General features: G+C 46.6%; 1 protein-coding gene across 4 annotated transcripts in view; it reads left to right on the forward strand.

The window, feature by feature from the left end:
• The first annotated feature begins 4,185 nt into the window (after positions 1–4,185).
• The window catches only part of Ago1 (argonaute RISC component 1), a 43,818-nt gene continuing 29,638 nt past the window's right edge, over positions 4,186–18,365 (forward strand). For 3 of the 4 annotated variants that reach the window (XM_070008759.1, XM_070008758.1, XM_070008760.1), the window contains exons 1-8: positions 4,187–4,380; positions 10,898–11,081; positions 14,954–15,074; positions 15,496–15,677; positions 16,065–16,201; positions 16,423–16,557; positions 16,691–16,778; positions 17,695–17,842. In XM_070008759.1, coding sequence (XP_069864860.1) covers positions 4,356–4,380; positions 10,898–11,081; positions 14,954–15,074; positions 15,496–15,677; positions 16,065–16,201; positions 16,423–16,557; positions 16,691–16,778; positions 17,695–17,842 — 1,020 coding nt within the window. In that variant the 5' untranslated portion in view covers positions 4,187–4,355. Of the gene's footprint in view, positions 4,381–10,897; positions 11,082–14,953; positions 15,075–15,495; positions 15,678–16,064; positions 16,202–16,422; positions 16,558–16,690; positions 16,779–17,694; positions 17,843–18,365 lie in introns of all 4 variants that reach the window. The other variant, XM_070008757.1, reaches the window with a different exon arrangement.

Consider the following 18,365-nt stretch of genomic DNA (forward strand, 5'->3'; position numbering starts at 1 on the left):
CCTGGGCTGCCTTTGAACCGAGATCCTCAGATCTCAGCCTGCTAAGTAGCTAGAATTACAGGCATGAGCCACCGCCACCTGGCTGACTTCCGAGAACTTTATGAAGCCTCTGTTTGATTCAAGAAAACCTACATGTAAGGGTTTCTGTGCACATTTGTGCTATGCACAGGGGTCCAGAAATGTTTCTGATATGATCTCTGTGTTGAACTTAGGAACTTAGAATATAATGTGAAAGGCAAATAATGATTATGTTAATAGCTAATTCTATGCTTGCATTATTTAAGATACTGTTCTAAAATTGTTTTATGTATTACAATTTTTTTTTGGTGGTACTGGGTTTGCATTCAGAGCCTGGTACTTGCTAGCAGGCACTGTACCACTCAATCCACACTTCCAATCTGATTTTATTTTCTTTTTCTTTTTTTTGGAGGGGGGGTCCGGTCGTGGGGCTTGAACTCTGGGCCTGGGCACTGTCCCTCAGCTCTTCAGCTCAAGGCTAGCACTCTACCACTTGAGCCCCAGCGCCACTTCCAGCTTTTTTTCTTTTTGCTTATGTGGTGCTAGGGAATCAAACCCAGGGCCTCATGCATGCAAGGCAAGCGCTCTACCACTGAGCCACCATCCCAGCCCCTTATTTTATTTTTTCAAATAGGGTCTCATGTTTATGCCCAGGCCAGCCTGGATAGTAATCCTCCTATTTGTACCTTCTGTAGAACTAGGTAACAAGCATGCCACCACGCTCAGGTCATTTTGGTTGAAATAGGGGTCTCTTGAATTTTTTGGTTGTTGCTGACTCAAAGCTATAATACTCCCAATATCTCATCTCCTGAACAGTTAGGACTACAGGCATGAGCCACCACACCTGGCCTGTAACAACTCTTTTAATCTTCACAACAACTATTGAGGTAACCACTATTATTACCATACTTATATAGAGAAGGAAACTGAGATACAGAGAAGTTGAGAAGTTAAATAATTTGTCCAAGTGGAAGACCAGAATTGAATCCAAGACAATCTGGATCAAAAGTCTCTCTTTCTCTTTCTTTCTTTCTTTCTTTCTTTCTTTCTTTCTTTCTTTCTTTCTTTCTTTCTTTCTTTCTTTCTCCCTTCCCTTCCTCTCCCTCCCTCCCTCTCTCTCTCTCTCTCTCCCTCTTCCTTCCTTCCTTTCCTTCTTCCTTTCTTTTTTTTGTCACTCATGAGCTTTGAACTCAGGGGCTGGGTGCTGTCCCTGAACTCTTTTGCTCAAGGCTAGAGCTCTACCACTTGACCCACAGCTCTACTTCTAGTTTTTGAGCTTAATTGGAGATAAGAATCTCATGGACATTTTTCTGCCTGTACTGGCTTTGAACTATGATTCTCAGATCTCAACCTCCTGAGTAGCTAGGATTACCGGCATGAGCCACTAACACCTGGCTTTCTAGAATTTTTCTTAACTACTTTTTTTTTTTTTTTTTTGGTTGACTGTGGGGCTTGAACTCTGGGCCTGAGCGCTGTCCCTCAACTTTTCAGCTCAAGGTGAGCACTCTACTGCTTGAGCTACAGTGCCACTTCCGGTTTTCTGAGGTTTATTAGAGATAAGAGTTTCACAGACTTTCCTGCCTGGGCTGGCTTTGAACTGAGATCCTCAGATCTCAGCCTCCTGAATAGCTAGGATTACAGCTGTGAGCCACCAGTGCCCAGCTTAACTATTGTATAATATTAGTTGTCAGTGTGGTCCCATATTCAGCAACATCAGCTTCATTTGGAAAATTATTCAAAATACACATTTTTTTGGTCCAACATGAGACTTATGAATCAGAAACTCTGGGAACAGGGCTCAGCAGTTAGTGTTTTAACAAAATCTCCAAATAATTCTGATTGTTGAGAACCTCTAGTGAAGAGAAGCTAGATATGCCATGATAAAGCATCAGAAGTTAATCTCATAAGGACTGAGTTAGTCCTTAAATTCTCAGAATTCTTTGCCACATTTGTAAAAAAAAAATACAAGTCATGTAAATATCAATATGGGAAAGTGATGTTTGAGGTGGGTCTCTTTATCACTTTTATCATTGCAGCCAACAAAAAGGAGAAATGGCCAGGTGATGGTGGCTCATGCCTGTAATCCTAGCTCCTCAGGAGGCTGAGGTCTGAGGATTAAGTTCAAAGCCAGCCCAGACAGCAAAGTCCATGAAACTAATTTTTTGGGGGGGGTCCGGTTGTGGGGCTTGAACTCTGGGCCTGGGTGCTGTCCCTCAGCTCTTCAGCTCAAGGCTAGCGCTCTACCACTTGAGCCACAGCGCCACTTCTGACTCTTTTCTTTTTGCTTATGTGGTGCTGAGGAATCGAACCCAGGGCCTCATGCATTGCAAGGCAAGTGCTCTACCACTGAGCCACCTTCCCAGCCCCGAAACTATTATCTTCAATTAATCATCAGAAAGTCAGAAGTGGTGCTGTGGCTCAAAGTGGTAAAAGACTAGTCCTGAGCAAAAGAGCTCAGGGACAGGACACCCAGGTCTCTAGTTGAAGCCCTATGACTGACAAAAAAAAAAAGGAGGAATGATTCCAGAAACGGTTGAAATTAGCAAGGGCATACATGTGATATTTCAATTAAGGTAGGATAAGAGTCTGCACCAGCATAAGGAACTATCAGAAATTATGTGAGAGCAGTTCCGAAGGGATGCATGCATGTCATGACATAGTGAACAGTGGGGCCCAGTGTAATGGTTCATCCCTATAATCCCAGGTGTGAGGAAGTCTAGGTAGGTTTGGAGTTCCAGGGTAGCCTGGTCAAAAGGCACAAGACCCTACTGGGAAAATAGCTAAACTAAAAAAGGGTTGAGAGGGTATGACTCAAGTGATGTACCTTCCTAGCAAGAAAGAGGCCTGTACTGCCAGACTCCAGTACTACCAAAAGAAGGAAGTGTAGAAAAAGGAAAAGGAAGAGGAGGAGGAGGAAGAAAGAGCAAACAAGAAAAAAGAAAGAGAAGAAAGACACAGTGAACAACTGAGTAGAGGAAAAGAGCAAAGGAGAGAGCGGAATTGTCATTTCTGCCAGTCATAGAGACAGAAAGCACAGTACAAGTACAAATGTTGGTAGGTGGAAAGATGAAAAGTTTGGTTTGGACTAGTAGAATATCCAGATGGAGATGGAGCTGTCCAGCAGACACTTGGAGATACCAATCTAAAATGTTAAAAAAAAAAAAAAAAGCCCAAAAATGTGGCTAGAAATCGAGATTTGGAAGGAGAGTGGGACCATACGAGTGTGTTAAATCTTCAAGGTGAGTGTGGAGAGTGGAATAAGAAGATAACTAGGTTTGGAACCACAGGGATCCCTTGTTTAATGGGCCAACGCAAGAAGGGCCCTTTAAGAAAGCTGAAAGGGACTGAGGCATTACAAGACCCTAAGAAAAGGCTGAAGCCAAGTAGAAGGCTTAAAAAGAAAAAAAAAAAGATAAAGAGGAGATTCTGGGGGGCGAGGGGGATAGCTGAAAAGCATCCTTTGCATTTTGACGCACAAAGTCCTTTAGGTGAGGTGGGGAGAGCACAGGCGGCCCATGAGGAAGTGGAGGCAGGTGCTTCTGGTCCTGCGGACACGGAAGTCGAGGCTGACGTCTTTCAGAGCGGGCAGGGTCTCCACCTCGGTGTGGTCTGGAGAGGGTGGCGCCAGTGAGTTCGGAGGCAGTGTCTGTGCAGCCGAGGCTGGAAGGATGAGGGTGATGGGGAGGAGAGGTGGGAGGCCGGGCCCTGGGTGATGGCTTTGCTGTGATGCGGGAGGGGGGGGGGGTGAGGTGGGCTTCCTGTAACGGGCGCGTGACACTGTGCGGAGGGCGGGGGCTGTGTGTGGGTTTGGGGGGACCTGTTTGGAGGAGGAGGGTGTGGAGGGGCGGGGGGGGGAACCGGAGTCCTAGGCAGCTGCTGGGGGTGTCACCCAGTCCCGCCCCCACTGAACGCCACAGCGCCATTCCACGACCGCCCCTACCGGAGCCCTCCCGCCAGGCTGCAGGGCGAAGGGTGACCGCCAGGGGCCGCTGCCTCCGGTCCCCGTGCCCCCGCCCCTCTCCATTGGCCTTTGTTGCCGTCGGAGCGCCCCGCTTGACTCGTTCCCGTCCGCCCCCTGGGCCTGGCGGTCGCGCCTGCGCACTGGCAGCTGGCCGGGCGCTCGCAGGGGGAGCTGCTGCAGGCTCCGCGGCGGCGGCGGCGGCGGCGGCGGCGGCGGCGGCAACGGAGGCTGCGGGGGCGCCGGCGCGAGCGGCCGGGCTTGGGGGTATAGCCGAGCCCGGCCCGGGAGCCCGAACTGCGAGAGAGCGGGGGAGCTAGGCCCCTCACGCTGGACTCCACCGTCTCCAGGCCGCCTGACCCCCGCACGGGTATATGGGATGGAAGCGGGACCCTCGGGAGCAGGTAAGGGCCCCCGGGAGGGCGGAACGGGGCGCGCTCCAGAAGCCCGAGGGCCTCTCGCGGAAGACCCTGGTTCCTGGGAGAAGGGCTTCTGAGTGACAGCAGGGCTCTCCTGGGATGGGGGGGGGCATTTTGAAGGGAGCTGTGCGCCGTTCCGGGTTCGGGGCCTGCGGGGGGAACCATGTGAAGAGGACCCTGAGATGGGAGCTGTTTGCCCGGGAAGGCTGTCTGCAGTCCTGGGAGTGGGAAGTAATCTGGTAGCTGGGCCTGAGAGCACGGAAGGGCTCCTGGAGATCAGGGGAGGCCTAGCGAGGCCCGGCAGGTGGCAGGGGCGGGATCCAGGTGTCCTGGAGGGGGGGGGGGGAGGGAGGACGACGACAACGTAGGGCCTGCAGCTACTGCATGCCGGGGGCGGGGGCTCGCCTGGGTCGGGCTAAGCTAATGTCTCTTGGGAGAAGGCGCCAGAGCTGGGCTGTGAGCTCCGCCCCAGCCAGCAACTGACTGGAGGGCGAGGGTCAGAGGACAGTGGGTGGGGATCTGGCACGAAGGATTTCCCCCTTGGTGAGGTTGGGGAACCTGAGCGGTGACATAGGAGCATGCGCGGAGGTGCCAGCTGGAAGGGGCTGCCTGATGTGGTGGGGGCGTGGCTGCCTGCTGCTCCCCCCCCCCCCCCACTTCTCTCACCCTGTTTGGCCTGGAAAAACTAGTGCACTTATGCGTGCATTTTCTTAAGGTGCTGACAGAGTGCCAATGGGAATTGCCCCCTTCTCCATCTTGGAGTCTCTGACATTTGGCCCTTAAGCCCCTTAGTCACAATTTGCCAAGAATGGATTGAGGGATGCTGCCAAAGTGCCTTTTTCAGCTTCAAGAGGAAAGACAGGCCTTAGAAAAGGTACCAAAGATAGGCCAAGTTTAACTGGTTTTCAAGTTTCTAGTCTAGTACTGAATGAGAGGTAGGAGCTTTTAATCCAAAAGTAATGATCTTGTCCATTGAATTGTCTTTTGATATCACAGTGTAATCTCTTTATACCTTAATATTTTCATGGCCTGTCTCCCAGAGTATCTTTACTTTTTCATCTTTGCTCTTCAGAAACCATCAGGGGGTTTGCTCATTAGATCCAAGATTGCTAGGCTAGTCTGTTTTAATACAAACAGGTTGTTTGAGGAGAGATTTTTTTTTTAACATTGGTTCTGGCAAGTCCCAGTTAGTAGTCATAACTTCTTATTCAGAAGTGAAAAGGAGCAGTGTGCCGGTAGCTCACCCCCTATAATCCTAACTACTCAGAAGGCTGAGATCTGAGGATCACAGTTCAAAGCCAGCCCGGGCAAGAACATCCGTTAGACTCTAGACTAAACCACTCAGAAAACTGGAAGTGGTGTTGTGGCTCAAGTGATAGAGCACTAGCCTTGAGCTGAAGAGCTGAGGAAAAGTGCCCAGAGTTCAAGCCCCACAGCCGGGGAAAAAAAAGTGAAAAGGAGATTAAAAACAGGAGAAACTGAGGCAAGCTTGCCCCCAAGAAGTATGGATTCCTCTGGATGGGTTGTAGGCAGGTAGTACCCTCTGTATCCTAGGCCTAGGTCTCTCACTCTGTGACAGAAAGAGTATTCTGGACTCAGGAATCTTTTAGGTAGTTTCTCACCACCTCCTTCCGCCTGGACTGTGGATAGGAGTAGTAAATTTTGTTTTGGACTTAACATTATTTTCCTAATGGACAAATCTTTGTATTTCAGACCAGTCAAGTTGCTCCTACTCTCTCAAGTCTTTCATTCAATGATATGTATGAGTACGTAGTAACTATTTTTCCCTACACACACACACACACACACACACACACACACACACACACACACACACACACACACACACACACACACACACACACACACACACACACACACACACACACACACACACTCTCTCTCTCTCTCTCTCTCTCTCTCTCTCTCTCTCTCTCTCTCTCTCTCTCTCTCTCTCTCTCTCTCTCTCTTCCAGAAGTTGTGTAAGTTCCTAAGGTGGAGTGCAGTAGCAGCTGACTTCAGTGAAAACTCCTATTCCCATTCTCCATCCTACAAACTCTTAGTTTTTTTAGGCTGCATAGTTATTACCAACAACCTGTGGACAAGAACAGGGTAGGTGGGTCATTGAAGTCCAGATAGATTGCACCCAGGCTGCTAATGATTTTATCCTGACATATATTCTAATAGGTTCTGGAATAATGAAAAAAATGACTTTTTTTTTTTTGGTCTGGTTGTGGGGCCTGAACTCTTGGCCTGGGCGCTGTCCCTCAGCTCTTCAGCTCAAGGCTAGCGCTCTACCACTTGAGCCACAACGCCACTTCCGGCTTTTTTCTTTTTGCTTATGTGGTGCTGAGGACTCGAACCCAGGGCCTCGAGCATGCAAGGCAAGTGCTCTACCACTGAGCCACCTTCCCAGCCCTGACTTTTTTTTTTTTTTTTAACAAGAAATAAGCTTCTAGGGGAAGAGCTGGGATCTAGTCCTGGAGTCAGCTGTAATCTTGAGAGAAGCCTAGTAGGACCAGGCTTTGCCTCAACAAAGGTAGTCATTACAATTCAGCCTCAAGGAAGGTGGCTTTGTGGTAGAGTGCTTGCCTGGCATGCATGAAGCCTGGGTTTGATTCCTCAGTACCACATAAAAAGAAAAAGCCAGAAGTGGCACTGTGGCTCAAGGGCTAGAGTGCAAGCCTTGGGCAAAAGAAACTCAGGGACATTGCCTAGGCCCTGAGTTCAAGCCCCAGGATTGGAAAACAAAACAAAACAATTCAGTGTGAAAGCTGTTGGTGGAGGGACTCCATAACTGCTCTAAGCCTAGACTACTTGTCTTGAAAGAAATTGGAATAATGTCCTGAGACAGCTGGGGGGAACTGCACATAACCAAGGCAATGGTCTTAGGGCCAGGTGTGCCTCCTGTGGACAAGTGTGTTCCAAACACCTGTACTGGACTGAGAGTTCCTTGAAGGTAAAGGGAGTGCCTGATTTCTTTAGAATCAACATTTGTCTCATGTATTTGGAGGCCACTGTTAATTGAATGAAATCCCACTAAAGTGTGAAATTTGGTTAATCTCATATGTGTATATTCAATAATGGTGTGTATTTAATAATGGGACAAATCCTTTTTGGAGAGATTGGTCTCTGGGTCTTTTCTTACCCACGTACCTAGCCTCTTTTGATTAGGCAGCCTGGCTCTTAGGGAGGTTGGTTGGGCTTCTGTGCTGCTGGAAGGAATACAGAGCCAGGGCTTCAAGCTCTTACTTTCTCTGGGCTGGTTGGGGATGGGGGAGGGGGAGTGTCATTTTCAAGGCCCCTCCCTCCTTGCTTTTGTCTGCAGGGGAGGGCCCCGCCCCTTTCCCCTTAGGCTGGAGCTTTGTCCTCTGTGCTGGGGCCCTCATCTGCATCACAAAGTGGCCGTCTGTCCCTGTCTGGGTCTGACGGGAAGTGTCTCCCATTCTCAGACTGAAAGCTGGGGGCAGGGTGTGGTAATGGTGGGGGGGGGAGGACTTTGTACAGCTGGGAGGGCTTATGGGGGTGGGGGACCATGTAAGAGAATTTTTTTTTTTTGCTTCCTCCTGTCTTCCCTAGTTGGGATATGAAATGGGGTGTAAGCTCCTGCTTTTTCCAAAACCTTCCAGGGAGGATACTCTAAGGCCAAGTCTGGTGTATCTTATTCTAGCCAAGAGGAGGCTTTAGGGTTGATATCTGTCCCACACCCCATCATTTCTAACCAGCTCCTAGTTCTAGGGGCATGTATTTCTCCCAAGGCCCCAAATGATTATTCAGCCTGGAAGATAAGGTAGATGGAATCTGAGTGCTTGGGGAAGAAAAGGTATCACTTTATCTAAACTCACAATGCTTCATGTTTGTCCAGCACATGATTTTTTTTGGGGGGGGGGTGTTTGCAAATGTTCATTTGTTTGTGTCCTCTTGTAATATGTCTCTGGGTGTGTTTCTTTGTTTAAGTCTGTTCACTTGTCTGGTAGGCACTAGGGGTTCTGCTTTTTGAAGAACCCAGATGAAAGCCCTGAGGTAAAGGTAAACTTTCAAGGTCTAGGTTGTGCTCGAATGTGACAGGAACATGTGTCTGTCTGTAGGCTTGTGTTGCAGCTTCTGTGCTAGTCTTTCTGGAGCAGGTAGCCAAGTGTGGGTAGTTATGCTTCTTGCCCATAGCTGAGTTCTGAAGGCTTTTTTTCCCCTCCAGATTGGGCCTTAATTTCCCTTTCTGCAGAGTGGGGCTGTACTTAACAGGTGGTTAGAGGGAGACTGAGCTGCTAAACTCTGGGAAGTGCCCCCTCCCACAAATGGTTCTGACCTCTTTCTGAACCTACAGCTGAAGATAGGCTTACCTCTCCTCTCCTTCTCCCCCACTCCCAGTCTGTCTGAGGTAAAAGCTGAGCTCTGGTAATAGGAGGTTCTGGGCTGCTTTATCCTTCCTTCTGTCCTCCCACCTGGCTGGTTGTCTAATGGCAAGAACAATAATAGTAAGTGGGGACAAAGGCTTCTCTATTTCCTTCCCCTTCCCTGCCCCCAGCTAGAAAATAAGACTGGGGACAGCAAATAGGTTGTCCTTCTCCTAACCCTTTCCCTAGGGCTCTCAGTCTTGAAATTGACTCCTGTTCTCTAGGCTTTCTGCATGGAAGGATTTGTGGAGCATGGAAAGAATTTTATATTTTCCTTTTCAGAGCCAATGTCTGTTCTTCTATATTCAGATTGCTATCTCTGCTTCCCAAGCCCCCTAGTTTTTTGTTTTTTGCCAGTCCTAGGACTTTAACTCAGGGTGTGGGCACTGTCCATGAGCTTCTTTTGCTCACTCTGCCACTTGAGCCACAGTGTCACTTCCAGCTTTTTCTGTTTATGTGGTATTGAGGAATTGAACCCAGGGCTTCATGCATGTACTCTACCATTAAGCCACATTCCCAGCCCCTAGTTCTTTCTTCATGTAAGCTTTTTCTTCACTGCCCTTTCTATTGTAGGTACCATACCTCATCTTACCTTAGCCCCCAACTCTAACTTAAATTTCTCTGTCCCTAAATTCTAGCCTTCCTGGCCAATTCAAGTCGTTTTCTACTGTGATTCCCAGTGCTGGTCTTTTCCTCAACCCCTTATCTCACCTTGTTTCCATTCTGTAGTCTCCTTAGTGTTCTTTTGCACCCCGTGCACTACCCCTGCACTACCCAGCCTGGTCTTCTTTTGGTCTTCCTGTCTAAATTGCAGAGGAAGATCAAGATGATGTTATTTTGTGTTCAGGATGGGGTTAAGTGAGCATCTAGCCAGCAGGGTAGGATAATCTTAGTCTGTGAGACACTTGGTAGAGATAGGTATCTTAAGTATAAGGAAGGAAAGGTTTGTTACTAGGAGTCAGATTTAGCCCCTTCACTTATCATGTAGTAGGAATTTAGCACATATTTACATGATTAGTTTAAGATAGACATTTTTCTGACTAGAAAAGGGAATTTAACAACAATACCAGAAAAAGAAAAAAGAAATAAATGAGCCTAGCAATGTCTGAGTTAGTGGAAACACTCAACTGAATTAGGACGCAGTATAGAGGTTTCCTCTCTACTCTCTATTAGGTTTTTAAAAAGGTATCCGAGTAAGAACAGCAGCACGCACGTGGTATTCAGGTAAGGGGTAGGTTTATTCCGTAGACCTGCTGGGAGCAGGCAAGGTTGGCACTCCACGCGGCTAGAAAAGGCCTAGGAAAGAGAGAGAGCTGGGAAAGAGAGAGAGGAAAGAGAGAGAAAAGAGCTTGAGAAGAGCTAGACAAGAGCAGAGAGAGAGGTAGCCGAGTAAGAACAGCAGCACTCACGTGGTATTCAGGTAAGGGGTAGGTTTAGACCTGCTGGGACCAGGCAAGGTAGCCGAGTAAGAGAGCTGGGAAAGAAGAAAGAGAGCCAGGCGCTGGTGGCTCACGCCTGTAATCCTAGCTACTCAGGAGGCTGAGATCTGAGGATCGCGGTTCAAAGCCAGCCCTGGCAGGAGAGACTGTGAGACTCCTATCTCCAATAAACCACAAGAAAACCGGAAGTGGCGCTGTAGCTCAAGTGGTAGAGCGCTCGCCTTGAGCTGAAGAGCTGAGGGACAGCGCCCAGGCCCAGAGTTCAAGTCCCACTACCGACCAAAAAAAAAAAAAAAAAGAAGAAAGAGAGAGGAAAGAGCTAGAAAAGAACAGAGAGAGCAGAGAGAGCTAGAAAAGAGCAGCAAGAGAGGGCCTCTGGGCCTGGGCTAGGCCTTATCTAGGGTATGGGCGGAGAAAGGTGTGGCCACATCAGATTCAGATGTGACCTCAGCAGATGCAGATGTGACCTCTTCCAAGTGTCCCAGTTACCTAGGTAATGCAGGTACTGGGTGGAGACTTTGCTGCGAGGAGGGTGGAGTCTGCTGGCCATCCAGGAGCGGACCTTACACTCTCCTTGTTCCTTTTCTAGGAGGCCTGTGCTTTCTCTGATTTGGGTAATTGTTAGGAGTTTGAGGACTCTGACCTCATTGGGCCTCTTTGTCTTAATAGCTGCGGGCGCCTACCTGCCCCCCTTGCAGCAGGTGTTCCAAGCACCACGTCGCCCTGGCATTGGCACTGTGGGAAAACCAATCAAACTTCTGGCCAATTACTTTGAGGTGGACATTCCTAAGATTGACGTTTACCACTATGAAGTGGACATCAAGCCAGACAAGTGTCCCCGAAGAGTCAACCGGTAAGTTGTTACCAAGTTCAGGAATCTTTGCTTTCCTCAGAACTTGGAAAGGGGGCATAAAACTAAAAGAAAAACCAGCAGAGGGTGATTCCACCAAATTCAAGCAAACTTTTGAGGAAGAGATGTCAGGTAGGGTGGACATTGAATTTGGTCATTAAGAGAGAATTGGTGGCTTTTACTAGAACAATTTATTTTCTCTTGTCTTCTCTCTTTCCTTTTTCCCTTTCCCTTTCCCTTTCCCTTTCCCTTTCCCTTTCCCTTTCCCTTTCCTTTTTCCTTTCCTTTTTCCTTTCCTTTCCTTTCCTTTTTCCTTTCCTTTCCTTTTTCCTTTCCTTTCCTTTTTCCTTTCCTTTCCTTTTTCCTTTCCTTTCCTTTCCTTTCCTTTCCTTTCCTTTCCTTTCCTTTCCTTTCCTTTCCTTTCCTTTTTCCTTTCCTTTCCTTTTTCCTTTCCTTTCCTTTCCTTTCCTTTCCTTTCCTTTCCTTTCCTTTCCTTCAGTCCTGGCGCTTGAACTCAAGGCCTGAGCACTCTCCCCAAGCTTCTTTTTGCTCAAGGCTAGCACTCTACCATTTGAGCTACAGCACTATTTCCAGGTTTTTCTGTTTATGTGGTGCTGAGGAATCGAACACAGGGGTTCATGCATGCTAGGCAAGCACTCTACAGCTAAGCCACATTCCCAGCCACTGCCAGAACAATTTCAATAGAGTAATTGGATTAGTTAATCTAACCACAGTAAGTAAAGGCATAAGTGGTATGAATAATGAAAACAGATAACTTTTTCCACATAATTTGGCAGTAAAATGGAGAGAGGAAATATTGGCTAAAGAGGCCTGTAGGGGCCAAGAATAGTGCCTAGCAAATTTAAAGCCTTGTTGAAATGGATGAAGAACTTTTAAGAATGAGGTATGGATGTTTGTGACAGAGGTGAAAGGGCTAATTGAGGAGAGGTTTTGAAAGGTCTAGGAATGAAAGTAGGATGTCCTTCCTGAGACAGGAGGACATCACAAAGTGTATACTTGGGATTAATTATTCTCAGTCAAAAGAAGCAAATTTCTTTCTAAAACTTATTTATTTATTTTTTGATCAGTTGTGGGGCTTGAACTCTGGGCTTGGGCGCTGTCCCTCAGCTCTTCAGCTCAAGGCTCTACCGCTTGAGCCACAGCACCACTTCTGGTTTTCTAGTGGTTTTTATTGGAGATGAGAGTCTCACGGACTTTCCTGCCCGGGCTGGCTTTGAACCACAATCCTCAGCTCTCAGCCTCCTGAGTACCTAGGATTACAGGCATGAGCCACCGGTGCCTGGCATATGCACAATGTTTTAAAGTCCTGAATAATTACAAAAAGTAACAGTAAAAGATGTCTTATAAGCCTGTTCCCCTGAGGCATTAAGTTTTACCATTCTTAAGTATGTTTCTGGACTCTTCTGTACATATTCAAATAGAATTTTTTTATTATTATTTTTTGTGTGTGTGCCTGTCTGGGACTTGAACTCAGGGCCTGGGCAATGTCCCGAGTTTTTTTGTGCAACACTAGCATTCTACCACATGAGCCACAGATTTTCTGGCTTTTTGGGTGGTTAATTGAAGTTTCATGGACTTTATTGGTCTGACTTTGAACCTCAATCCTCATATTTCCTCATATCTCAGCTTCCTGAGAAGGATCACAAGCATGATCTGCTGGTGCCTGGCACTATACATAATTTTTGAAAGCACAAAAAATAGGATCCTAATATATTTTGTTCTGCACCTTGCATTTTTCCTATTAAACCATTATTTTGGAAAATAGTACATATCAATACATGTAATCTGTCTCAGTTTTTTGCATAACTCCATACGTATTCCATTGAATAGCTATATTACATTTACTCAATAAATCTATTGAATATTAGGGGAATCCTAAATTTCTGCTACAAAATTGAAACTATACTAAATATAATTATATGGATATATATTTTTACCCAAATATGAGTACATCTGGGGGATAGATTTCTAGAAGTGCAGTTGTTAGAACAGTAAATATAAAGTATTTCAGATATTGTCAGTTTTTAAAGGTAAATTATATTGATTTTTATTCCCATTAGCAAAGCTTCAGGGGATTTGTTATTCATATCTGTACCAACTTAGTGTATATCAGTTTTTTTTTTTAGCATTCTGATAGGTAGATTATTACATGGTATTCTAATTTTAAATTATTTTTCTTTAGCGAATAAAGTTCAATATATTTTCATTTGCCTAAAAATAATATATGTAGGGGACATTTCCAAAATGAGAGGAAAAGAAAAAAAGAGCATATATATAAATGTTTATGTACATATCTAGAAATTCAAAGCTAACTTTGCCTATTATTCTCACTGATTTCAGAGATATTAGAATTACTTTCACATAGAAGGTAGGGATGAGGGGCTGGGAAGGTGGCTCAGTGGTAGAGCACTTGCCTTGCATGCATGAGGCCCTGGGTTCGATTCCTCAGCACCACATATGCAGGGGAAAAAAAAGCCAGAAGTGGCGCTGTGGCTCAAGTGGTAGGACGCTAGCCTTGAGGTGAAGAGCTGAGGGGAAAGTGCCCAGGCCCAGAGTTCAGGCCCACGACTGGACCCAAAAACAAAACAAAACAACAACAAAAAAAAGAAGGTAGGGATGAATGGTAGAGAAGATTTAACAGATTCTATGAGGACTATAAGTAATCAGGGAGTTGAAAAAAGATCGCTTGGGGCTGGGAAGGTGGCTCAGTGGTAGAGCGCTTGCCTTGCATGCCTGAGGCCCTGGGTTTGATTCCTCAGCACCAAAAAGAAAAAAGCCGGAAGTGGTGCTGTGGCTCAAGTGGTTAAGCGCTAGTCTTGAGCTGAATAGCTGAGGGACAGCACCCAGGCCCAGAGTTCAGGCCCCACAACCGACCCCTCCCCCCCCCAAAAAAAAAAGAAAAAGAAAAAAGATCACTTGGCAGCATTGAGACATACTGGAATTCAAATAATTTGCTCCTAACATACCATTTTGAGTGTGGTTTAGATAGCAGTACCAGTACCAAGGGCTTTGGTTTAGGAAGCAAAGAGATCAGATGGTTCTTGGGCTAAGAAGAATGATAGACACTAGGATCTAAGTAGCAGAGGATAAGAAAATTAAGGAGGAGGGGCTGGGAAGGTGGCTCAGTGGTAGAGTGCTTGCCTTGCATGCATGAGGCCCTGGGTTCAATTCCTCAGCACCACATAAGCAAAAAAAATCCAGAAGTGGCACTGTGGCTCAAGTAGTAGAGCAGTAGCCTTGAGCTGAAGAGTTGAGGGACAGTGCCCAGGCCCAGAGTTCAGGCCCCATAACAGACCAAAAAATAAAAATAAAAAATAAATAAAATTGAGGAGGAGATTATAATTGAGAGAAAATAGGTTAGTGGTACTAAGTTTCAGAAAGATGGAGAGATGAGATGAGGTTCTAAACAGTTTATTATTATTCCAGTTTATATTTTCCTCTTCATACTTTTTTTGTTTTGCTTATCAGACTAGGGATTGGACATTAGAATAGCCTGGATTCTGGATAGACACTGGAATCAAGTCCTTTTCATCTCAGACTCTTCTTCTTAGAAGGCATGCATATCCACTCTTTCTGGTCCCTTAGAGTCTTGGTGATCCTAGAGTAACAGCATCACCTGGGATGTTAGAAATGCAGTTTCAGACTGCACTCTAGACCTATTGAATCAGAAGCTGCATTTTAATAGGACCTCCAAGTGATTCATAGGAATGTTGAAGTTTGAAAAGAACTGTTACAGAGTGAAAAAATGTTTGGTGTAAATATAGTAGATGGGTCATTGCTTGGACTTTGAATTATTTCCAAAAACTTGAAGTGGTAGTCTCTTGGCTTCCACAGGCCACTTCTGTCCCCCACAGGGAAGTGGTGGAATACATGGTCCAGCATTTCAAGCCTCAGATCTTTGGTGATCGCAAGCCTGTGTATGATGGAAAGAAGAACATTTACACTGTCACAGCATTGCCTATTGGCAACGAACGGGTAAGATGGGGAATAAGGATAGGCCTGTATCAGAGGTCTGAATTGGAACAACCCTAATGTAAGCCCATCTGGAGTTTGGAGGTTCGGGGAGCCTTTTGATAATTTGTGCTATGAAAGTGTGTTTTAGAGTGAAGGGTAAATAGGTGCTAATGCTTACTTAGCCTATACCTGTTCCCTAAACAGACTCAGATTAAATGGAAAATAGAACCAAAGAACTTCCCACTAGGTTGAGAGGGAAAGAAGCACTGAACCAAGGTGGCTAGAAACTAAGGGGTTGGATTTACTCTGCAGTTTTTATTCTGAGCCTTATTAACTTAAGGAGCAGAATTTTGGCAAGTCCATGGAGTGGGTGGCAGCTGGGTCTGCCTGTATCTCTCTGTGATAACAATCCTTTACTCTATTTTTTCTCACCCTCCTGAAGGTCGACTTTGAGGTGACAATTCCTGGGGAAGGGAAGGATCGGATTTTTAAGGTCTCCATCAAGTGGCTAGCCATTGTGAGCTGGCGCATGCTGCATGAGGCCCTGGTCAGTGGACAGATCCCTGTTCCCCTGGAGTCTGTGCAAGCCCTGGATGTGGCCATGAGGCACCTGGCATCCATGAGGTATTGGGTGTAGTTAGTATCTGGGCTACTAGTATTGACAGAACTGCTGTGGGGGGAGGAAGGGAGTGAGTACATGTTAAGGTCCCATAGTGTGCCACCGAAAAGAATTTCTTTGTAGTCCTATCATGTGCCAGGCAAGTATGCATAGACATTTAGATGGTTTAAACCCCTGACCCTGTCCTTAGATATCTTTGGGCCTCATCCCATCTGTCCCTGCAGGGCAGGGTAGAAACTTGAACAAGGTCAGTCATACAACTAATAAAAGATCAGAGCTGGCATTAAAGCCCTGGTGTCCTGCCTTCCAGGCCAGGGCTCCTCCGTGCCCAGGATGCCTCACAGGGTGGGGGCCTGTGCCCGAGGGACCAGTTCTCTGCCTGTCCCTGCCAGGTACACCCCTGTGGGCCGCTCCTTCTTCTCACCGCCTGAGGGCTACTACCACCCGCTGGGGGGTGGGCGCGAGGTCTGGTTCGGCTTTCACCAGTCTGTGCGCCCTGCCATGTGGAAGATGATGCTCAACATTGATGGTGAGTGGGGAGAGCTATGGAGCCAGGGGCACCCCAAGTCCAGTGACCACACTCCCAGCCTCATCCCTTCTAGCTCTGCAACCAAACTCCTAGTCTAATTCCTATAGCCCTAGCACCCCCTATCCTCATCCCAGCACCCTATAAAGAAGAGGGTATAAATTGCAATACCTTATTTATTCAGACAGAACCTAAGCTAACCTATCCCTACCCTGTCCCCACAGTCTCAGCCACTGCCTTCTATAAGGCACAACCAGTGATTGAATTCATGTGTGAGGTACTGGACATCAGGAACATAGATGAGCAACCCAAGCCCCTCACAGACTCCCAGCGTGTTCGCTTTACCAAGGAGATCAAGGGTGAGGACCTAACCTCATGGGGAAGGGAAACTGTTGGTTGTTCCTACCAATAGAGGAAATTGCCTTGGGAGAGACAAAGCCAGGGCATATGAACATCCTATTTCATACTTGACAATTAATGTGTGTATCTCAGGCCTAAAGGTGGAAGTGACGCACTGTGGACAGATGAAGAGGAAATACCGTGTGTGTAATGTTACCCGACGCCCTGCTAGCCATCAGACGTAAGTTGACGGAGTTGCTGAGACATACTCCACTGTTAGAAGAGATCTGAGATTTCAAACATATTCTCTGTGATACCATTCTCCCCACCCCCTTCCCTCCCACCTGTCCTAGGGAATGAGCTTTAGACTAGCCCTGGTTTTGGAGACAAGCTATACGAATGTAGCATCTGTCTCCAACTTTCCAAGGTACATTGCCTACTCTCCAATTTTTATCTTCTCTTTGGGCCTTTACTGTAGAGCAAGCATGATCCACTGATTCCTGTTATAGATCTGTAAATATTAGAATCTCCATTTCTCTTTTGTAAAGAAAAGGAATGCCAGGCTCCTGAACTTAACCTTGGAAAAAGGCTAATCTTGGTTAACCTGGGAGGTGTTCTATCCCCCTTCTTGACTTCATTGGATTCTGGAGTACCTACTCAGTGTCTGGCTTTATGTTCAACATTAAAAATATAGATGAAGCCAGGCACTGGCGGCTCATACCTGTAATCTTAACTACTCAGAAGGCTGAGATCTGAGGATCATGGTTCAAAGCCAGCCCAGGCACGAAAGTCTGTGAGACTCTTACCTCCAATAAACTATTAGAAAACTGGAAGTGGCACTGCCTCAAGTGGTAGAGCGCTAGCCTTGAGCTGAAGAGCTGAGGGACAGCGCCCAGGCCCGGAGTTCAAGCCCCACAACCACCACCACCACCAACAACAAAAATAGATGAGTCAGACATGGCTTTGACTGTTGGGAAACTTTGTCCTCAAATCTTTGGCTTTTCCCTTGTAGCCCTGTATTATCTGCTTTTTCATGAGTGACAGAGGTCAAGGAGGTCCAGTAGGAAGAAGTAAAGGATGAAACTTTCCGTGGCGTGGATCTAGAGAGAGAAGATTGAATGCTTGCTTATGACATCACCTTTCCTTTTTCCAAACAGGTTTCCCTTGCAGTTGGAGAGTGGACAGACAGTAGAGTGCACAGTGGCACAATATTTCAAACAGAAATATAATCTTCAGCTCAAGTATCCCCACCTGCCCTGCCTGCAAGTTGGCCAGGAACAAAAGCATACCTATCTCCCACTAGAGGTGAGACTGCCACATTTGGGTTGGGCTAGTAACAGGCATTGTACCTGAACATTGATCATCAGAGGTCAGTTGGTTGGTTCCTAATCTCATCCTCATTTTAAAATTTGGAAAATTAGTTTTCTGAGAAGATAGTAGGTAATTCTTATGTGTAACAAGCCTCATTCTTTTTTTTTTTGGTCGGTTGTAGGGCTTGAACTCTGGACTTGGGTGCTGTCCTTGCGCTCTTCAGCTCAAGGCGAGAACTCTACCGCTTGAGCCACAGCACCACTTCCAGTTTTCTGGTGGTTTATTGGAGATAAGAGTCTCACGGACTTTCCTGCCCGGGCTGGCTTTGAACTGTGATCCTCAGATCTCAGCCTCCTGAGTAGCTAGGATTACAGGCGTGAACCACCAGCGCCCGCTATAAGCCTCATTCTTGCTTAATTTTTTTCTTATTCTTTTTTTACTCTCATGATCAGGGCTGTTAGGCAGAAGGGCAAGCTTTATTTACTGTTTAATAAGTAAATTAGGGCTAGAGATGTGG

Source organism: Dipodomys merriami, unplaced genomic scaffold (assembly GCF_024711535.1).
Source record: "Dipodomys merriami isolate MVZ:Mamm:240054 unplaced genomic scaffold, mDipMer1.0.p SCAF_71, whole genome shotgun sequence".
NCBI classification, from domain to species: domain Eukaryota; kingdom Metazoa; phylum Chordata; class Mammalia; order Rodentia; family Heteromyidae; genus Dipodomys; species Dipodomys merriami.